Source organism: Anas acuta, chromosome 2 (assembly GCF_963932015.1).
Source record: "Anas acuta chromosome 2, bAnaAcu1.1, whole genome shotgun sequence".
Classification (NCBI taxonomy): Eukaryota; Metazoa; Chordata; class Aves; order Anseriformes; family Anatidae; genus Anas; species Anas acuta.
In genome coordinates, this window is record NC_088980.1 from 5,577,761 (window position 1) to 5,600,493 (window position 22,733).

Sequence of the window (22,733 nt, forward strand, 5' to 3'; positions counted from 1 at the left end):
CTTACTAAAACTGCTCTGTGTCTGTCCTTAAAAAGAGATGAAACAAACATGTTACTGGTGTCCTGAAACAAACTAAGATTATAAAAAGGTGGTGGTAGAAAAAAAAAACGAGGAGGAACTCAGAATTGCCAATTCTCCCATTTCTACAATTGGTCCTACTAAAAGAATTGGGGAGGTTTGAGCAGTTATTTGTTCTGATTCCCTGAAACTGGAGAAATTCAGTTTATGGTGATCTGCTCTTTTACCTCAACCTTTGGTATATTCTTCGGCAGAACAGAAATCAACATTATTAATCTTCTTTCAGCATGTGCCACGTTCCAGCTTCTATGGTCCTAGAAGCACACCAAAGAGCTCTGGGTACTTGCCTGCTTTTCTACAGGGAAGCAGAACTTCTGCAGCTCAAATCATTTTTTCTTTATCCTCCTCAAGAACATTTCTATGGGCCAAGAAAGCTCAGACAAAACTGCCAGGAACCTGTTATGGTAGGAATGTGTTTTCAACCACTGCTATTCAGGGTTTACCACTCTTAGACTCAAACCCTCTGTGAATGATGACAGATCTTCCCCAGTTTTTTCAGTCAGCAATGCCAAGGCATCACCAGAGAGGTACTATTTGTTCTTAACACATTTTTCATAATTTTAATCTTAGTAAAAATCCTTCAGGGAGGTTGAAGAGGTTATGTATTATGATCTTGCATTTCCCCCAGGGCTAATAACAATTTTAGATTTAATCTACCTGTCTAGTCTACAACACCTTGGACAAGGTATTGCGTGGTGTGAGATGATATCTGCTATTTAAAAACCTAGCTATGAACTGAGTGATATGAAGTGGTATGCTCTGAAACCATCCCCTTTTCCCCAGTGTCCTGCTCCTCAGTCATTAGTGAGAGCTTTTTTTCCTCAGAGGAAAAAAAAAAATTATTAACCATAATGTTTCACTGAAACTTTTTTTTTTTTTTTTGAATGAGCTTACTGTCCCTTTTTGCTGAAAGGTAAAATAGTGCACTGAGAGATGGAGGATCAACCAGAAAGTCTACACTCAGACCCAGCAGTCAGTAGCTTGAGGCTGGTGGTAGCTAGGAGTTGACCTCTTCTCACCGGTAACCAGTGATAGGACCAGAGGGAATGGCCTCAGGTTGTGCCAGGGGAGGTTCAGGTTGGAAATGAGGAGACATTTCTGCTCAGAAAGAGCAGTCAGGCACTGGGACAGGTTGCCCAGGGAGGTGGTGGTGTCACTGTCCCTGGGGGTGTTCAAGGAGACGTTGGACGTGGTGCTTGGGGACATGGCTTAGTGGTGACATTGGTGGTAGGGGGTGGTTGGACCAGGTGATCTTGGAGGGCTTTTCCAACCTTAATGATTCTGTGATTCCATGATTCGAGGACCCAGCCCCCTGAGAAGCCATCCAGTGGCTCTGTAGGCTCCTCACATTCTCCCATACATGGAGCAAACTCCTGGCTAGCTTATCTCCTTCCCAAACTGATGCCAGCCTGTGATGTGAGGTACCAGCACCAAGCAGCGGCTGGTTCATTAATGTTTGCCACAGGGCTAATAGCCCACCCACATCACAAAGACGACAGACTAAAGAATGCCCTCAATGTGTGATTCAACCGGTTCATTGGGAGGTGATTTCTAGGTACTTTGAAAGGAAACAAGCACTGAACAAAAGAAAGTCAACCAGACCGAAGTATTTTTGGAGGTAATGTTTACCTTCGGAACGCAGCAGTAAAAGTTAAAAAAAAAAAAAAAAAGCCACAAAAAATCTAAAATCATGAGTTGAGAATGTACAAAACAAAGTCATAATAAAAAGAAAATTGCTTTACAAAGTTTCAAAATGAATTTAAACAATAAACATGTATGAAAGCATGGAAAATCTAAAATAAGTTTTTTTTTTTAATATATTGAATAATAAATTACAATTCTAAAAATAAAGGAAAGCAATAACAATTCTGTCACATCTAGAGCATCTTTCTTTGAATCTTTCTTTGGAGGAACAGCACTGATAATAGCTGTAGAGCTTGATGTGACAATTTTCAGTAGCATCAAGTATTTCTAGGAAATGAACTCTGTTAAATGCCTCCCCCCACCTGTGGTAGTGTCAGCAATTAGAGATTTTTTTTTCCTTTTTTATTTTATTTTATTTGTTAACGCCTAAGAGAAAACCCATCCAACCCACCCATCAATGTCAGTATGTGTACATATACATATATGTGTGTTTAGGATGCCCTTCTCAGCAATTCTGTACTGAAATTAGATAAAAAAGATAGATACCATATAGGTATTTGTTTGCCAATGACCAGGTTGGTTAGTTCTTCATCTGATTCTGTCTATCCTTTCTTATGAATTAGTTCAGAGAAGCCTGAACCACCCCCAACACCCAAAAATAGTACTTTAGGGGGAAAAAGCTGCCCTAAGATGCCCATGGATGGATTTTTCCCTTGTGCTTCTAACAGTGTCAGGGCTCTGGGGTGTGGTGCAGCACCGGGTCTGTTGGCTTGTCCAGGCGAGGTTTGTTGTTCCCCTCCAGTGTCAAGACAGTGTCACTTTGTCCTGTCTGTAGGCAAACACCAAGACGATGACCCTGAGAAGTCCTTAGGGTGTAGATGAATCCCTGTGTATAACATGGATAAACTAGGAGAATTGTTTTTTTTTTTTTTAATTGTGGACTTTCTTTTTTCTTCTTTACACCATTTTCTCTTGCCGTTCATGATCTTCTATTTCTTTGGCTTGGAGTTGCCAAAGGTGACGAAGACCACTCCTGGCTCCTGGAAGCTGCCGTTGGTGTGGAAATCTTCACCCGGGCTCTTCACATACCTCCGAAACAGGGGTGAGGCAGATACCTCATATCGGGGGTGTGAGACCACGTCGCAGGTGGAGGATGTTTGTGTCTCAGACTGCTTGGTGACGGTGGTGGACGAAGTGATGATCTTGTTGCCAAACTGATCCATTTCCTCGTACTGCTCTGTGACAGTCCGGGTGGCCCCGTAGAGTTTGGACCCATCAGGCCCTGTCTGCAGCTCCAAGATGCTTTTCTGCCTCCGTGGGTTCTGTGGGCTGGGGGTGTTCAGGGAGCAATATTCTGGAAAGCCTCCTTTCATCCCACAGTGACAGCTGTTTTTGGAGGTGTCCGGAGGGCACTTCTCTTTCTCACTGACCTGGTGGTTGGTGTTTCCAAGGTTGTGCTGTTTCACTGAGTTCAGCCCGGTGTTTGTTTGGGTGGGCTCTGGTTTCTTCTCGAAGGGAGCCTTATCACGCCCAGCAGACCCTGCGGATGGATGGTTGAAGGAGCTAAAACCGTCCTGAGCAAAAGCATCCCTCTTTCCTGGAGCATCAGGACAGTCTGGGGAGGCCATGTCCCGTGGAGAATGTGCTGTCCTGGGTGATTCTGCAGGTTTCCTGGCAGCAGACTCGATGGAGATGTAGGAAGGTGAGGAGGGAGAGCTGACACGAGGGTGAACAAGGCGGGGGACCTCTAGCTCTGACTTGGTTACCTCGGTCTTTTCTGCCACCTTTGCACCTCCTCCAGAGGCTGCCTCCCCCGTCTCCACCGTGGCTCCATCCTGCCTGGCTTTGCTTGAGACAATGCTGATTTTGCGGATATTGCTGCTGCTCACAGAGCTCTGCGTGTTCCCCAGAGACTCCTTGAACAGCCCAGAGAGCCCAGCGATGTCTGACTCAGACTTGAGACTAGAGACAGAATAAAGAGCTTTCTTGATAGCCTCCTCGATGTCCAGGAGTCGGGCGAGTGTCTGTTCCTTCAGGTGGATAATCTCAGCACTTGCTCTCTCCAGGTCCCCAAAAACCAGCTCTACTGAGGAGACGCTGTCAGCATCGTCCTTTGCCTGTGTCTCAGCCCTATCCTGTTGTTTGGCCTGGGTGGTCTTCTGACGAACCACCCAGTCAGGCACCTTCTCAAAGAAGCTCCTCAGAGCTTTCACGTCCACTTTGCTCGTCTCCTCTTCAAACTCCTTCACCCTGGTCAAGATCTCTTGCAGTTCCTCCTGTCTCCGGAGATTTTCAAAGATCTCCATTGCCTCCTTGACATTGCCTTTCATGATCTCCTCTTTGTGTACCGACAGCCTCTTCCGACGTTCATCTTCGGTTTCTTTCTTGGGTTTTTCTCGCATAATGACTGCTGGCTTCTCCTGAGCAGGTGCCTCTGCCTCCCCGTTGGGACATTTCTGTTGCCCACTATTTCCCTGATGTTCCTCCTTGGAGGGGTTCACTGGCTGCTGATGGAAGGACATCGAATGACTCGTTTGTCTCCTCTCACTCACCTGCTGCGTGACTCTCTGACTATCCCATGACACATAAGCATTATACACACTTTCCCTTTCCACCTTGGGCAAGGCATTTTTTGAGGTGTCATCTCCTCTCTTTGGAGGAGTGCTGCGGCCCACAGAGGAGGTGCTTGGCTCAGTCTGTCCTGGCACGTTAAGGGTCTGTGCTCTACCAGGACAGGCTGGATGTGATACTGAAGAGAACCTGTCCTCCTGTTGATACAGCTCTGAATGCCTCTGAACTACCTTGCCCAGGCAGCTCCCTGGAGCTGCTGCTTTCCCACTCATCGTTCCTTGCTCGACTTGAAAGCCAACCACTCCGTTTTGCACTGGCTTTGAAGTCTTAGCACTGTCCACTTCTGACTTGCTCTGTCTTCCTTTGCTTGTTTTGTACCTTTCCTCTGCCAGTTGAAGAGGGGTTTTGGCAGTGTCTTTAGGCAGCTTTCTCTCAGGGCTCATACCCTGAACCGTGACAGATTTCTCCATGGATGACTCCAAAGTGCAGCATTTTGCCTGCCCCTCCCCGTGGCCTGATTGTTCACATACTTCCACACAACCTAATCCCAGCTCTGCAGTGGGAGGCTTTGGCTTGCCGACCTCCCTCAAGCCTTGAGGTTTTGGAGGCAGTGGTGGAGGGACAGGTTTGGTTGACCTGCTTGTGCTGTTAATCGTGGAGGCACAATATGCCTCGTGTAACAGGTGCTCAGGTTTTGGAGGGGGAACAGGTTTTTTCCTAGGTGGGGCAGTAATTTCTGATTTTGAAGAAATCTTGGGCTTCTCTGCAGCGTACTGCTCACTGGGTTTGCAGGACAGAGAAGGGAGGGTTGGAAGAGGGGTCTGGATTGGTGCAGAACATCCTGGGGCTTCATCTTTGCAGGCTGGCGGTGGAAGGGCACCTTCTCCTGTTGCTTTAGCTGAGGGTGGGCAATGTTCTGCTTTCATCACAGCAACTGGAGGAGGAGGAGGAAAGTCATTATCAGCCTGCGACCCTGAAGCCATTACAGCTGTCTGGTTACTAATGACTTGAGTCTCATTTTTCTTTTTACACACAGAATAGGACTGCCCTGCATTTCTGTATATCATAGCGGCTTTAAAATCCCCTCTGGAGACATTAACGTTAGACTTTTCCAGCGACTGAAGTGTGGCTTTTAAATTACCTCGGACAACATCCTCCTTTTCTACCAGGCGCTGTTCTGTGGCGGCACTTTGCAGTGCTCGGATAGCTGTCTGTACATCCCCTCTGACAATAACATCTCTTTCTTCTTGCACTGATTGCTCTTTGTAATCAGACTCAACAAAAGGATTTATATAGGTTTTCACGGGCGTGGCAGTATAAAGGCCATCCTTAATGCTAACATCTCTACTGGGCACAACTTGGTTTTCCTGGCTCAATAGTTGTCCTCCCTGTACTTCCTCTGAAGCACTGACCTTTTTGTGTGACGCTATGCTCTTCTGAGACATGCTTGTGTGGGTCTGGGATGCCTCCTGGACTCTAGTGGTGGTGGTTCTGATGGCAGTGCTGGTGCTCTCCCGTGTGGTAGATGCAGAGTCCTGTTGGCGTACGGTTGACTGAAGGGTCTTGGTCCCCTGCATGCTGGCTGCCTGCTGCCTGCAGGCGGTGTGGACCTCCTCCCTGTTTTTTTGCAGCTTGCTTTGGACGTGGTGCTGAATGTTTTTTGCTTCTGCTGTTGCTAGTCTCAGGCTTTGCATTGCCGCCTGAAGATCGCTCCCAAGGACCTTTTCTCCTGGCTGCATGTGGCTGGCTGGCCCCGTCACCAAACTCTGGTGTTCTCCAGCCACCTCACCCCTCTCAGCTGTCACTTGGGTCTGAGTTGTGCCTTGCGTCATTGCTTTGGGTTCCTTCAAACAAGCAGAGGCGGACTCTTCTTTCTCTGTCTTCTTGCTGACATCCGCAACCCTTTGAATTGACTTTGTAGTTACTTTAAGCCCCCCTGACAATATTTCTTCCTTTCCCATCACTGTGGGCAGGCTCTGGGGCTTCCCAAGACATTGCACAGTGGCGCCTGTCACACCCGCTGCATGCACAGCCTCTTTCTGTAACGCCCCCTCTTTGCCCACGCTTTCACATACGAACACCTTTTTTGCTCCCTCCATGGCCCCTGACTCTCCCTCAGCAATTACTTTCTCTACTTGGTCTTTGTTTGCTAAGACATGAATCTTAGCCCCCTGCACAAGTGGGACACTTTCATCCGCCCCCTGCTCTGCCTGGGAAGAGATGAGGGACTGTATCTCTGACTCCTGCTGGAGGTTCTTCAGATAGTCCAGGTCTCCCTTCTCAATGCAGCTCGCGAAAAGCTGGACGTTCCCCTTCTCATTGTCCTCACGCTTAACAGTTGCGGTTGCCTTCTGTTCCTGAGAAGAAGCCAGAAGGTTCCCTATCGTTGACTTCACATCCCCCTTGACAACTTTTTGCTGGACAGAATGGAACAGGAGGGAGTAGAGGGTCATCTTCATTGAGCCTGACTTTGTCTCTTGTAAGACCATCCCCTTTTTGATGGAAGCATCTTGACTGAGGAGGCCCTGGAGAGCCTTAGCTACATTTCCACTCAAGTCCTCTTTGCTTTTAACAGCTTCACTCTGGTCCAAGAGCTGCAGTGAGCTTACTTTGATCTTGCCCTCTCTATCCTCCTCCACCAGCACGCTCTGGGCTTCCACATTGGTCCTGTGCAGGAGCTGCAGCATGATCCTTTGCAAGTGGCCTCCCACGATCTCTTCTTTCAGGATCTCTGGAGCACCCGGGGTGCTGAGCTGGTACTTCACCATCTTCACGCTCTCCATATCGTTGGCTTCAATGAGGATCCCGTCATGCTGAATAGCCTGGCAAGTGCAGAGTGTCTCTAAAGTCTCCTTCATAGTCCTCTCTTTCAGTTCTGTTTCCCCACTACCTTCAGAAGCACTGAATTTATCCAGGGGTGTGCTCTCGAAGAGCCAAGTCGTGCTTTTCACATCTGCATGGGGGATTGCTTCTTGGGCCCCAGCAGTGGCTGTCACCTCTGTGTCCTTAAGGGTGTCCATGGGCTGGGTTTCAAACAGCCAGGTGCAGCGTTTCACATCCCCTTTCTGGCTGTCCTCTCTCTGCACCGTACTGATCGATGAGCTTCTGTCCGCATCCCCGTGAAGGGAGTCCACGGGCTGGTTTTCAAAAAGCCAGGTGGATGTCCTCACATCACCCCGCTGGACATCACTGACGCTGACCATCCGCACATATTTCTTCTGGCCCACTTGCTGGGACTCAAAGAGCTGCTTGTTGGACTGAACATCTCCCTTCTGCACGTCATCCACTGTTCTGGGCACAGAAGTCTTTCCCCCAGAGAAGGAGTCAAGAGGCTCTGTTTCAAACCTCCACCGGGCAGCCTGGACATCTCCTTTCTTGATGTCCTCTTGGGTGACAGCCCTAATCACAAACACCTCTTCTTCCTTTTTGATCTGATCCAGAGGCTTCGTTTCAAACAGCCACCGTGCACCTTTCACGTCACCTTTCATGATTTCTTCTTTCTGCACTGAGGTGACCTCGTGGTATCCCCCCTCCTTGTCTTGGATAGCGTATAAGGGCTGGCTTTCAAAGAGCATTGTGCAAGACTTGACATTAGCTTTGCTCATGGTGTCCTTCTGGATCTTCTGGAGCTCTGTCTCATCAACTTTGTCATGGATTTGGTCAAGGGAGTAGGTCTCAAATATGAACCTCTTGCCTCCAACATCTCCCCCCTTGATATCTTTCTCTGGAGGGATTTCCTGGATGCCTTCAGAGCTGTCCTTCAGGGAATCCATGGGGTAGTTCTCAAAGAGCCAGGTGAATTTGTGCACGGACCCGGCTTCAATTGTCCCGTCATCCTTGACGACTGCTGTTGGTTTAGTTGTTGTATCCAAGGGCTTAGCCTCAAAGAACTCCTTCACTCTGGACACTTCTCCAGACTGTATCTCCACACGGCTGGAGTACCGCATGGTTTTCTTTTGGTCAGCTTCACTGATGGTGCTGCTGCCCAAGGGTTCGGTCTCAAATAGGTGCCGGACAGTCTTGACATCAACTCCCTGTAATTCCTCCTGACTGTAGGCTTTACTGACTTTCAAATACTGCTCCTCCTGGCCTTTCAGGGAGTCCAGGGGCTGAGTCTCAAACATCCATGTGTATGACTTCACATCAGCTTGGGGCACACAGACATCCTCTTCCTGTTTCTTTTCAGACTTTTCATACAAGGTGTGGATGGGCTGGGTCTCAAAAAGCCACCTACAGGTCTTCACATCCCCCCGCTGGGAGATCTCCCGCTTCACCGAGGAGTGTTCCTCACCTTGCATGGCTTGGTGATGGATGACATCTATGGGCTGAGTTTCAAAGAGCCACTTGGCTGTTCTCACGTCACCAGCCACCACCTCCTGTTTTGTGATTCCCCGTATTATGTCCACTTTCTTGGTGCTTTCATCAAACTGGTCCAGAGGCCTGGTTTCAAACATCCATTTGTAGTTCTTGACATCACCACTGATGACCTGCTCTCTGCTTACAGAGGTGACTTCATGAAAATTGCCAAAGCTGTCCTTGATGGCATACAGAGGTGTAGTCTCGAACAGGATTTGGTTAGCTTTCACGTTGCCAGCTGGAATCTTCTCCTCTTCCTTGGTGATGGGCTCAGCATCTGCCTCCTTAATGCTGTCTAAAGGGAGAGTCTCAAACAGTGTCTTGAAAGACTTCACGTCCCCTTTCACCACCTCTTCCCTGCTGGTTTCTGAAGTTTCTTCCTCAAATGACTTAGAGATGCTGCCAAGGGGACAGGTCTCAAAGACATGTTTTCTTTGTTTCACATCTCCCTTCTCCTCTGCTGAAAGCTCTACTTTCTTCAAACGTCCCACCTCAAAATTGTCTTTCAGGGTTTCCATGGGCTGGGTTTCAAAGAGCCAGAGTGTAGATTTCACATCACCTCCAATGACTTGTTCTTTAGCTGCAACAGTTTCTGAATCTTCTCCCTTCAGAGAATCAAGAGTCTGGGTCTCGAAGAGTAATCGCTGTTTACTGACATCTGCCCCTGTGACAAAGTCCGTGGAAGCTTTGAAATCCTGTTCTTCAACAGTAATTTCTCTGATGGCATCCAGAGGCTGAGTTTCAAATATCCACCTTGCTCCACTGACATCTGGCCTTCCTATTTCTTCCAGGGAGATCCCACGGATTATTTGCACTTTGGAAGTGTCCTTGTTGATGGTGTCCAGTGGCTGAGTCTCAAACAGCCAGCGAGCTGTTCTGACTGCATTGCTCTGAATTTCTTCTCGGCAGACAGACTTGATTTCATGGATGTTCCCAGTTTTGTCCCTGATGGCGCAGAGGGGCTCTGTTTGGAAGAGCCTGATGGTCTTCTTGACATCGCCTTTTAGCTCCTGGATTTCTGACTTGAGCTGCAGGATGCTCTTCTCCTCCACCGAGCAGCAGCGGCCGATAGCATCCAAGGACTGGGCTTCAAAGAGTTCTCTGGCACCTTTCACGTCGCCTCCCTGGACAGGCTCCTTGAGGACTGCCTCTTGCACTTCAGTTTCATCTGAGTACAGTTTGTTTAACGAGTCTAGAGGCTGGGTTTCAAAGAGCCACCGGGCGGTATGCACATCCCCTCTGGCAAGGTCTGTCTCTGAATCTTTGGCTGGTGTTGACAGACTGTCCCCGTTGATCGACTGGCTTTCAAACCTCAGGGAAGTACTTTTCACATCCCCACCAGGAATGATCTCTTCCTCTGTCAGCTTCTTTGTGGCTTGGTGGTCCCCAATAGAGTCAAGTGCCCAGTTCTCAAAGATCCAGCGCATGGACTGAACCTCTCCTGGAAGAACTTTGTCCAGGTTCACAGATCCCTGTGCATTGGGATCTTCGGCATTAAGCATTTCTGCCAGGTCCTCGGTCACTGCTTCTTCCAAGTTCTTCCTGAGCTCAGGATGCATGTGTCTGTAGAGCCTCTTCAGCTCATTCACTTGCCGCTGCTGGTAGAACTTGGAGAAGGCTTGCTTTGGGGGAGGCACAGGGAGTGGGTTGGGATCCTGGCTCCCTGGAGCGATGACCTGGACTGAGCCAAGGACGGGAGGGGGAGGTAAGTCCTCTTCCATTTTCTTGATGGCAACTTGAGATGATTTCTGAGCCTCTGCCATCTTTAGGGAAACAGTTGTAAACATCAGCATCATCTCTTACCCCAGAGCCCAGTGGCCATTAGTAGTGAGAACGGCAAATGTAAAAGCCAGCCCAGCAAGGGAAATCCATGCACTTGCTGAGCTCCATACCTTGGGTTCAGTAGCACACAGCACTCCAAAGCATCACACCACTGCACACACTCCAGTCTCGGTGTTAGCTCTTGTTCCACAACAATGTGCTCTAAAGCAAGGTCTCTAATCCGGGCATGCGCAGTGGTTAGTCTACACTCTCCAGGTTTCCATCCAGCTACAGCGCAACAGAGAGGCCCAATTTGTACTGTCAGCAAGAGAGATCAACCACAAGGATAATGTAAAGAAGGCTTATCTCTGAGTAGCAAAATAAGAGAGAACTTCTGCCTCCTGCTCCCAAGTGTTCAGGGCAGTGTGTGAACCTAAAATGAGTTTGCATTTGATATGGCCCCAGGAAAAAGCCAAGGAGCTATTTGTGAAGAGGTCTCAGGAATAAAATGGTGAGAGGGAACCAAATAAAAGTGTGAAAGTGAGCTGATGAGGACATCCTATTTTGGGGTGGGCAGCTAGTGTGATGGGTTTTTGGTAACACCTCCAGAGCTGTCCATGGCACAGGAGTGAGGGCTTGGGAAAGGATGTTTGAGTGATGATTTCTTCTGCTGGACTCACCGCATGTACCCCACAGCATCATTTGTATAAAAATAGACGGATGGTTCCACAGTTAGAGACTGAAGTAAAACTTTTTTGACTTGGACACTTGGACAGGCATGAGGCTAACTGATGTCCCCTTAAGACTGCTCACATTTAGCCTGTCCTGTAAGAACGAGTAATTCACCTGCTATGGAGCCTGAAGGCAATATATCATTGTTAGATCATGTCACAGTGCAGTTGCTTTTAATTCCTATTCTTTTAAGCCTTTCTTTCAAGCATTATTCTTCTCTAATTGTGCTCCCTTAGCCTGTGAACTAACTCAGTTTATGTTTGGATGCACTCAGACTGAATTCAGCTGGATTTCACAGCAATGCTGGTACAGCACTGAACAAAAGTTGCAGTCATGATGGGCTGGACTGGCTGTTTAGCCTACATTTGAGTCTTACTTTCTGCATTTTTCTCCTTAACTTGGGAATTTTCACCACATATCAGCCGAATACCGAACTGAATACCTGTGACCTGCACTGGATTGACATTTATCCAAAGGGAAGGTATTTGAAGCCTATAATCATTATCTAAAAAGGACTATAATCCTGGTGGCTTTCCTTTCAGTAAACAGATCTGCTAATCCTTGGCATGCCTTTAGAGTTACGTCTGTAGAGTTATGCCTGGAATATTATTAGTTGTTGCTCAAAGCACTGGCGCGCGATGTTATTTCACTCTGTTAACACACAGATTGTTCTGGCTAAAAATAAGTATTGAACATTAGTAAAAAGAAAACTAAAAACAAACCAACAAGACAAAACACCAGAATACTAAAATCAGCATATTTCGCAGCAAGTGTCAAATGCAAATTGTTCATATGAACCAACATACTTTGAATGCAATTTTAAAAATATATATATTTTTTTGAATCTGTTCAGAACTTCTAAATGTGGGGAAAGGCAGCTGAGCAGCTGATAGCTATATTCAGTATGAAAGCACTCCTTGCTGCCTGGCATGGGTGTATAAATCACACTCCACCACAGTCCACAAATATGCGGTTAGATAAGGGTGCTTATCTGTAACACTTCTTACCTTGCTTGTTTTCTGTCTGTCAGAAGAAGGAGTGGAGCTGTCCTTCACAGTCGTCTGGAAAAGACACAGGGAAAAATGGCATCAAACTGCATAGGCAGACACATACGATATCTGTATATATATGTGTCTATTATCGGGAGCTGGAAACCATTACAGGTGAGGGTTTTTTGAATTGCTGACAGCTCTTATCTCAGGTTGAGCAGAAATATTTTTTCTGCAAGTTTCAGTGGACAAATGAAACCTGGACACATTTGTTCAGAGTCAGGGGAACAAAAAAAAAAAACAACAAAAAAACCCACCCTGATTTATCCAAAGCTCGATTTGGCCAATATTTTTCTTTATACGGCAATATTTTTAAGACAAAACATATCTACATTTGTAATGGCATTATGAATTGTGAAGTTAAAGCTCATTGAAAAATTGAAAATAATAATAATTAATATAATAAAATATTGTCTGAAATAGTAATAATTATTTTTTCTCAGACTTTTATTTTTCTTTCCCAACCAGAACACCTTACTGCAATGCAGGTTAATTAGAAAGTTTCATTTTGTATAGATTCTGGTGAAGGGACATTTCTGGTAAAGAAACATTTCTCATCAAGCTGTATGGACTATTGTACATTGCTGAGCAGGACATGTTCCCTGCGTAGCCTCAGTCCAACATGGGAATGGATCATGGGGCAGCCTTTAAGAGCTGTAACTTGCTACGTTGTAGTTGTAATTCTCCAATTACAGTCTCCACCTATTTATTTTCAGCTGGGAGTGCTTCATTCTGGACTCCTCCAGTCCAGAGCCCTGAACCCTTCTCAAGAGACTGCATCTCCAGTCAAGGACCCTGCAGATGGTTGAGAGTGGAAGGGAGCAAGGATGAGCCTACAGAAGTCCAGAAGTGAAATCACATCCCATGGTACTCCTGGATGATCAGCAGAGCCAGGCAAGAGGGACAAACGTAGCTTACTGCTTCATACCATGTACAACATGAGCTATCCTATGACCCAATGATCACTTTGGGCTGGATGACTCACTGGATCCTCTGCTGATGCTCCCATTTCCACCTCCCTACAAGGGGCAAATTTGGGACCCACCAGATTTGTGCGTTGGAATGGGTATAGCACGGAGGTGTACGTGTTGCTGCGTGGATGTGAGTGTGCAAACATGTACATGCAAATATTGGATATCTAATAATGAACAAACATGTATGCATGGGGTAGTGGAGGTAGATGTGTGTATGCATGTTTGGGCATGTGTTTGTATGTGTACATATATGAATGTGTCTGTATGTGTATGCAGCATGTACATCATATATAGACACAATGCACATCAGCACCTCTTACAGCTTGGCATTTTGACATGATATATTTATATGCTATTTATGTGCTATATTTAAATGATATATGCCAAAAACAAGGAGGTCTGGTCATTCTTGGAAAAGAAATGCTGTGTTCCTCCAGCGTTGTGAAACCAGACGTGTTCTCCCTCACCCTCCCACGGCCCCTGGCTGGGATGGGACATAGCTGGGATGCCGCGGCACTTACTGGCTGTGCGGGGCTGCCGTGAGCAGCAGCAGCAGCTGCCTGGGAGAGGTAGCGAGCCGACAGCTCCTTCACAGAGAGCGAAGAGCACCTCCCTCGTCCTTGCTGGAGTATGCGCCTTGTGCTGTCTGAGATGTCTAAAAATGACCGCGTCCTCTCATCTGAAACAGAGACCGGTGGGCGCGGTGAGTTATGTTTCCATGGGCACAATGGCATGGTGAAAGCGGGGCACGTCTCCTCCACAAGCTGCTACCTGCGCACCCATTCCTCCTGGACCCCCAGGTGGTTGCTCCTCTCCCCAAATTTACCATCGTGCCCTTTTGTTTTAGGGAGAAAACGTGGGCATTTGCACTGCCCCCATGTCAGAATGGATGGTGGGACCTGAGAGCAACCCACCAGGCAGCAGCCTGATGCCACCGTCCTGCCTGTGGCACAGATCCTGCACCCACCCCTGCATCCCTAGATGAGGCTATCACCAAAACGAAACAAGTCTGGATGTGAAGGAGCTATGTGTGTTGAACTTAAGCCAATTCCTACTGTATTTGCTCCGTGACCGCTTCCCCCTGCTGTCAGCATGCCCCACAAGCGGTTATACCCATTTATCTTCATCTCTTCCTTTCAGGAAACCAAGAGATGATGAGGCTACGAGACTTGCCCACAGACATAGCTTGGGGTCTGCAGCAGAGCCAGAGGAATGAACCCTTCTCTTAGCTTAGAGATGTGATGAGCTGAGCTGCACCAGCCCCCGTGAGGCCTACTGGGGCCCAGCATGGCATTCCTGAGATATTTGGCATTCCTCCGGCCTTTGTTCAGCTGCCTCCCATGGAGATGACTCCAGCTGGGGATGTTCCTGTCTAGTTCATGAAGAAACAGCTATTTTGGGAGGAGGTGAGCTATCAGCCAGACCAGAGGTGTGCAGAGGGACCACTGGCTAGAGCAGTCACGGGTGGCCAGCCCGTACCCAGCCCATGTTCCCTCATTCCCACTCATTGCACTCCCTCCCATGATCTCCATCCCCTTAAGAGCCCTGGCTTCGACTCCCCCTCAGGATGAGGATGTACCAAAATGAATGGCTCAAATACAGATGGGATCACTTTCCCAACAACAGGACAACTCCAAATCCCCACTGAAAAACTTTTTTTGCATCACTCCACTAGGCGTGAGCAGGATGGCCAGCTCTGCCTCCTATATCCCACCACAGACGTGCAGAGAGCCCTACATTTCTGTGCTGCTTCTTAGCCCTCCGGGTTAGCCAGAGCTGTCGTTTCTCTGTTACCACTGCCAAAACACGAGAAGCTTCTCTCTTTTTGCAGGCTTGCACTGCTGCATTCAGATTTAGAGCGGTATTTGCAATGCTTTCTGTTTGAACAATGGTCTCGCTCTCCACAAATCCAGCCTTTGCACAGCCAGGAAAGGGCTGATATACTTTTTAATATGTGCACATTGCAAACGCTGCCGCAGTTCCGGTGTTCTTTGCCCTCAAATCGCAGTCCCCAAACCATGAGATTTTGTAAATAAAGTTAATGACTCTTTTCTTTGTTTTCTGGGTTTTGAGGTAAGATTTTCCAGCTTTTTTTTTTTTTTTTTTTTTTTGTGAAATACCAGAGGAGATTGGGTTTGCTTTTATTTTGGAGTGACAACAGTTAACATTACGTGCTAACAGGATTCCAGGAGCTGGTGCTTCAGACGAAATACCAGTTCCCGTGAGACAGACGTTTTAGTCCACAGCACCAAGCAGGCACTGAGATAAGAGCAGAGGGACCCCACTGGGATGGTCAGACACCGGCGGGTGTTTCTTTCATCCTGGGTTCCAGCTGCTTCTGCAGGTGCCCAGGCATTCTGATGCAAAACCAAGGCTGGATCCATGCAGAAGCAGCTGGAAGTATTGCAGACGTAGCTGCCTGGTTCTGCCAGAGATAAGCAGGACATGAGGGGAAGAAACAGAAAAAAATCCTTAATGTCTCTCCTTTTTTTTTCCTTTTTTTTTTTTTTCCCCCTAAGTCACCATGTAAATATGGGGCTTCTTCCCCTGATTTCTGCTGTCTGCAGGTTAAACACCAAAACAAAATTAATTATCCGTCCATAGCCAGTGGAGATAGAGGCATAGCTGGGGCAGATCTGGTCCATCTTCAGATAGGCTCTGAGGCTACAAGGGATCATTTTTCCCCCTCTGCTCAAGACTTTGACTGGATGCCCGGCTTTTCAAGATGATCAACACCTTAGAAATGAGGAGAGGGTCAAGGGTGCTGGGACACCCAATTTTAAAGGAGACAGTGCTGATGCTAACACAAACCCCCCTACCTGCTGCAGAGGGCTTCTCCCTTCGCTGGGAGGACTGAGGCACACATTTCCCTCTGTAAAAAGGGAAAGTGAAGTAACAGCCAGCGCAGGTACTTGGGATTTCATGGTCTTTCCTTAACATGGCCATGCCCTGTGAGAATAGCACTGAAGCATGTGCTGAATTAGCTACAGCAGGCTTTGAAGAGGTCTTTGATAAATCTTGCCAGGGAATCTCTTTTTTTTTTTTTTTTTTTTTCTTTCTCCTACTACTGCTGAATTGCCTACTGGAAAGGCAAATGGGGTCCAATCCATCTGGAAGCCAGAAGCTTTTTTCCTTGCAAGGTAATGAGGTTTGGCAAAACCTCCCAGTAAGAGCAAAGGTGAGGGCTGGGGAAGAGACGACCTTACTTGCTTTAGAGCAGAAAGAAAACCAAGCACAATTGCTTTCTGGCTGGGGAAATGAACACCAAGCCCTTGGTAAGGGCATGGCCACAGTGAAAAAGCTCCTAAAAACTCCCTATAGGAGGTGGGAGCTCTTCACAGCAAGGCAGAGAGCCTGCTTTGGCTGACACCAGCACTGCTACACTTGAGTGCTGAGAGCTTAGCAAAAGCATCCCCACTTCCTAGAGCTTGGCTGGTAATGTTTAATGGTCCCCTGCACCCCAGGCTATGGGTATCACTGCTGTCCCAAAATTATCTGTACTGGCCCGTGGTGGGGAGATGCTGCACAAAGAACAGCCACGGATGCAGCTGGATGAAGCTTTCCAGCAGTGGAAAGCAGCCCAGCCTCAGAGCTGCCTCTTCCCTCATCCTTTAGCTCGGATGGATGAAAGGCCACAGGGTTTCTGCTTTAATGACAGATATAATTAACTGCTGCCTGCCTTAGACAGGGGCTGCTGGCAGCAGCTGGGCAGGCGTCGGGTGCTGCACTGCTCCATGAGGCTCTGCTTGACGAAACAGGCTGTTGCCACCCTTTAAATGGCTAATTATAGATAAGAGAGGAAGAACAGCACTTCATTTTGCTAACGAGAGAGCCTGGCTGTCACGTGCATGTGGCTAATGGCACCCAAGCAGCACCTGGAGCATCTCAAGGGCTTCCCAGCTGAAGATGCTAAAGCAAAGCCAAAGGGTGCTGTGCCGACAGGGTGTGTTATTTATTATCTGACTTCTGTGGGAGACTGAGAGCATGGAGACCCAGTTTGAGACCTGTGCTGGGCTCTTCGCTTCTGCCTTGCTGGAGAAAAGGGCTCTGCTGGCACCTGTGGGCATCCATTAAAATGGCTGAGGGACGTCCTGTATGATGCTGGTTGACTACTACTACTTTTACTACTGGTTGACTGTGGCCCCAGAGATTTAAACCCCAGTGTTTTGACCATTAAAGCATCCCCAGGAGCTAAAAGGGAAGAAAAGAGCACCTGAGGACTCCCACCCACAGTGCTGCTGTCTAAGCAAAGGACACAGTAAATGCTTCTCCCTGCCATGTCTCCTTGCCGAGCCCTCCTTTGTGCCAGTGCCTGGCACCAGACAAACTGCACATTGAGTGTACCATGGGAAGGATGTCCCTCAGGAGCAGCTCCTGGGGTCCCTTCAGCTCCTCCTTTGCCCCATGCTTGCAGCTCAGGTCCAGAGGCAGCCCCTCTGCCCCATCTGCTGTGCCCTGGGTGAACAGGGAGGGATGGAGTTGTTTTTTGGGGGACCCCGTTTAAGAAAATTGCTCCCCTCAACTAAACGTAGGGAGGAAGAGTACACCCCTCCTGGCACCAGGCTTGGGCTCAGATGTGGTGTTCTGAGATAATCAACCCTAAGCTGTAGGGTTCAGAGATAATAAACCCTGTAATAGGGGAAAATCATTCCTCATCTCCACCTCTACTCACTGACCTTTCTAGACATGGGGGGAAGAAGGGAAAGGAAAGAGAATGGGGGAAAAGACTCTTAAATACACATCTAAAAATTCAGTCACTTCATGTTCAGCTATTGCCCATAAATCACTGCTCTGCCTTCTGCAGAAAGTAATATTACAGGGCTCTTTGTGCTGCAATTAAGAGCCAATTCCCAGGAAACAGAAAACAAATTCCTAGCAAAGTGCGTTCTCCCTCCTTCCCCTGAGAAAACCCCATCTCTCCAGTAACACGGCAGCTCTGTTATCTCTGCTTTCTATTTAAACCTCTTTATCCTACAGAGAAACCACGCTACCCACCTGTTGGTGTCCACCACGGCCGCAGCCGGCACTCCTTCGTAGCCTGGCTCCAACCTCCAACCCCAGTGAGCTACTGAGTGCCTGAGTCACCTATTAAAAAAGGAAGCTGCAAGCTCAGCACCGATCTCCCAGGCTGCCCGGCCAACCACATGTCATCGGCTTTGCTCCCAAAATCAGCCGTCCTGAGCAAACACAGCTGCTAAGCAAAGCCCTTTGTGCTGCCGGGTGCACCTCTTGTGGGGTTGTGTAACGGGACCTGAGCTCAGCTCCACTTGCATGGGGTTTGCACGAGCCAGAGGGAGAGGGAAAGCCTCTGGTGCAAGTTGTGCCAGGCTCCTGGCTCTCCCTTTGCTCGCCCAAGGGAGTGGTGCTCCGGAGAGCATCCCCTTCCAGCCAGCAAAAGCAGCATCCTCTGACAGCCACGTTGCAACGCTGCGGACAAACTTTTGAGTTAGTTTTCAGTCCCCATTGCTCCTCTGCAGGCGAATTTTGTGTTAATCATGTCCTGTGGACCTGGCACGTCCTATGCCATGGCGTGCAGACATGTTATGGTCTCATGGCACTGCTTGGGCACCGTGAGACATTGTTCAGTCCATGGCACAGGACACAAAACCCAACACCCAAAGGCTGGTGGCAGCAAAAGGACCCACGTCCCAGAGTGTCTTAGCACTGGGAAATCAGGGCAGGAAAACAGCAGTTTCTTTACACTGAAGGGGGACTCTCTTTTCCAGGAGGATGGATTTGAGTCAACAAGAAGATGCTCCTGGTTTCCCAGGTTTGTGATATTCTAGGCTGGTTGTTTTCTTAGAATTTGGGGCAATTTTTGCCATTCCTTGCTACCTGATATGAGTCATGTGTTACCCCCAGTTGGAAGATCATTACCAGCAGGGTCCCCTGATTGAGGCTGCATGGTGAATACGTCCTCCGTTCCTACCTGCTTGTCTCCAACATGTGTTGGTGAAACCTCGAAACTCCCTGTCCCCTGCTAGAGCCAGACCCCCTTTCTGAGCACCTCTATCCCCAGATATTAGAGCTGCATGTGCTGAATTACACCCACCCCGTCCTCTTCCCACCCTTGCCTCCCAGAGGATCGGTCCCAGGACAAAAAGAGCTCTTAAATCCCGGCGCCGCTCCACGGCTGGGCTGGGGGGATTTGCGCGGCTGGGTGAGCACCCATAAAAGCTGTCTGGGAAACTGGTGCTGCCGCTTAATCCAGGAGCCGGGCATCCCATTGGCGGTGCTCGGTCAGTGGGGAAAGGCTTAAATCTCTGCCTGCAGCCCAGGCTCTGGTGGCCCTGGTCCTGGGGAGGCTGTGCTGGAGGAGATGCATGCTGAGGGGAGCAGGGCAGGCGGCCTCCCTGCCCCAGTTTCAGGCTGCCAAGGGTGAGTGGTCCTGGTTGCTGTGGCAAAGGGTCCTCAGGGAAGGGCAGTGCTAGGGGGAAAAGGGGTTTTCTTGCTCTCTCTTACCATCTTCGTGACCTGCTCTTAGGGCTTTAGCACATATTAAAATGTCACGTGTGGCTTTTTCCAAAGGAATGGGAAAAATCAAGGTACAAGGCTGTGTTGGGAAGCATCTACGGGATTTTTGGCAGCCGCTGTTAAAGAGAGATGCTCGGAAGCATCCTGCTTATCCTCATGGGTACTCCCTGGCTCCTCAATTACACTTTGCTCTGTTTGCAAACCGCAGAATTTTCTCTCATTTTCAGTTCTACAAAGGACAGTGAGGATTTCAAATTCAAGCTTTTTGTTTGTTTTGTTTTGTTTTGTTTTGCCGTGAATTGACCAATTATGTGAGACAGCAGCAATTGTAAACATGTTTTTGTTTTTTTGTTTTTAAAGTCACCTGGTTTTTGATTGTTCTGGTCCACCTTTTTTTTTTTTTTTTTTGAAACCGCATGAGCTAGCAATTTACCTTTAGAAGTGAGATTTTAATTTCAGAGGTAAGAACACCACTGATTATAGTTAGATAACTAACAAAAATCATATGAATTCATAACACTTTTTTCTAGTACAATAGATCCCTGATTTGGAAGTGGGGGGCATCTCTGATGTAGATAATAAATGTAATGACTAACACACATCAAAAAGTGTAAGCCATTCTCTTTGGAAAGGGATTAAGAGAGAATTTGCACTGTCTGCAAGCCATATGTTGCAATCCTGTGAGCAGCTCTGGCACACAGAGCTAATATATGAAATTTGGGATGGGAAGTAGGCTGGAAAAAAAGTGCCAAAATCAGGAGAAGGTGCTAAGCATGAGTGAAACCAAATAATGTGACTAAAGAGCAAATGTGTTGAAGAGGAAACTAACATTTAAAATGCTATTTCATATTTAAGGAATTGTTTACTGAATGGTAGCCGAACAAATCACATTTTGTATGTGTATGAAGATGAGTTTGCAAGTCTAAGGGGTGGAAAGGGGTGAAGGAAAATAAAGCTACTGAAGAGTGTCTTGTTTCTAGCACCTCCAAACTGATGGTCCCTGAACTTCAGTCACTTCTGCAAATGTTTGTGGCTCCTCGGTGCCAGCTGAACTTCCCTTTGCAGGAGGCACATCACAACCCCCAGGTAATTTATACAGCTCCCAGGAAAATTTAGCTTCAGGCGGAGCTGGGTGTCTGCCCGAGGCAGCTCGGGGCTATTTCTGACCATCGCAAAAATCCAGGAATGTGCAGGACTCTATTCCTGGCACCAAAAAAACGCCAAGAAGCTTCGCCCAGAGACAGCTGCGGGTGGCATTGCTGCTTGGGGACGTGGCCTTCCCCAGTGCGCCAGCTGCTGGGGGCTTGGCGTTCCTTACAGAGGGCTTTAACCTTCCCTGGGTCAGTTCCCCTGCTTTTTTTGGGGTATGAAGTGCCTGGAGAAGGCAGAGGAGCCCCAATGATCAGCTGGACATTGCCTCCTTCTGCATGTTGCCCTCCTGTTTGCAAGGGGTTGATAAAAGCTGAGTGAGGGTTTAATAAATTGCTGTGTGTCACCGGGTAGCCTGCATGTACTGCACATCCTGCTCACACTGGTACTGTACTTGTATCCTCCAGCGACTCTTCCTCTGTTATTCACACAGGGTTTTTTTTTTTCATGGAAGTGGTGATAACCACCATTTTGCCATACAGCCTAGCTGCTTCTCTTCCCCTCTTTTTTTCCATTTCACCCACTGTGCTGGTACCGGGACAATTTTCAGCCCTAACCCCTCTGCCAAGCTGCGTGTCCCCCTGCCTGCTCGTGCTGCTCCTGTGGACCAGCATCTCCTCCCCTGCGGACTGCCGTGCAGGAAGGCGATGTGAGATAGCAACTTCCTGCCCCCAAAGCCCTCCTAGGGAAAACAACACAGAGCAACCCACCGAAATAACCCATGCCTGGGGAGAGGGCTTCTTGGCATGCCGCAAATACCAGGCCTTTTAAGGGAAGCCCTCTCCAGCCACCGCAAAGAAGCGATACCTTGGGAATGTCTGCTGCAAGCATCACCGGCCCCTCTGCGGCTGGGATCGGGGCTGCAGCATCTTTAAGCATTTTTTTGGCCACGCCACGGAGTTTATATGGGGGCATTGCAGGGATGCCGTGCAGCACGAGGAGCTGCTGAGCTCCTGCCTCTGCTTTCTATTCTTATCGTGGAGTTTCCAGGCTGCTGTCAGCTCCTCGTCACTGACAGCCAAGAAATCTGAATACTGTTTTGGAAGAAAGAGCCAGAGCCAAAAAAAAAAAGAAAAAAAAAAGAGCAGTATCCTTTAAAGAGAAACCCCCCAACCCTCTTGTAGCTATTGAGTTTCCTCAGTATTTCCATTTGTTTCTGAATGAGGCAAGCTGCCAGTGAGAAGAGGGGGGAGGAGAGAAATGGTTGGCTTTAAAAGAGTAAAATACCAGGCTTTACAGTACTAAAAGCAAAGTTTCCTGCCACTATGTTCTGATCCAAAACTAGGGTTTTTGCTGGTGCTGAAGAAGGATTTCCATCCTCCTTGGCAATAGAGTTGGGGAATCCCAGCCTGATTTCCCCTAGAAAAGAGGCTTCTGTATCCTGCAAAATACTGCATCCAATCAAGGAAATTCCTACAAATTTCCACCCATGCTGCATCCCTTAATTGCCAGAAGTGGGATTATCTACCCCTTTGTCTGGACAAGAACACGAATTTCGGCTGTTCTCATTAAGTGACATATATTTGAAGGACCAACTTCACCTCTCTTACCCCAGATCCCTTTTTTCCTAGTTTAAAAAAAAAAGAACCTACTTCAGATAATTTCCAGCAAAAACTTGGATGAAAACTGAAGAGCTGGAGGGAAGTGGAGGAAGTTAAAGAATTTCTGTACTCACAGCAATCAACAGGACGTGTATCCCAGAAGGAAGCACAACCATCACTGAATGCATAAAAACAGCACTACATTTAGCTCAGGTTGTTGGGATCAGGCCCTTCAGACAATGACTGAGCACCAACCCATGGGCCTGGAGTCCCCTCTCTCTCTTTTTGTCCGTGACACAGAACTTTGATAGCTAAATAGCTTCAGCAAGCATGAGATACGCAGAGGTAGACACACAAGCTGCGTCCTATGGAGCTATGCAGGTTTTGGAGCTACTCTCCATGCA

At 48.0% G+C, this 22,733-nt stretch overlaps 1 protein-coding gene and 1 long non-coding RNA gene across 4 annotated transcripts in view; one reads left to right on the plus strand and one right to left on the minus strand.

Annotated features, from left to right (window-relative positions):
- Positions 1-2,109: 2,109 nt before the first annotated feature.
- XIRP1 (xin actin binding repeat containing 1) overlaps positions 2,110-22,733 on the minus strand; it is a 32,958-nt gene continuing 12,334 nt past the window's right edge. For 2 of the 3 annotated variants that reach the window (XM_068673352.1, XM_068673353.1), the window contains 3 exons: positions 13,687-13,844; positions 12,150-12,203; positions 2,110-10,412 (listed from right to left, as the gene is read on the minus strand). In XM_068673352.1, coding sequence (XP_068529453.1) covers positions 2,712-10,412; positions 12,150-12,203; positions 13,687-13,844 — 7,913 coding nt within the window. In that variant the 3' untranslated portion in view covers positions 2,110-2,711. Of the gene's footprint in view, positions 10,413-12,149; positions 12,204-13,686; positions 13,845-18,160; positions 18,289-22,733 lie in introns of those variants that run through there. The other variant, XM_068673354.1, reaches the window with a different exon arrangement.
- Positions 13,743-15,215, plus strand: LOC137852069 (uncharacterized). Its single transcript, XR_011093636.1, has 2 exons — positions 13,743-13,868; positions 14,013-15,215. It is a non-coding gene; the product is annotated as an uncharacterized lncRNA (long non-coding RNA).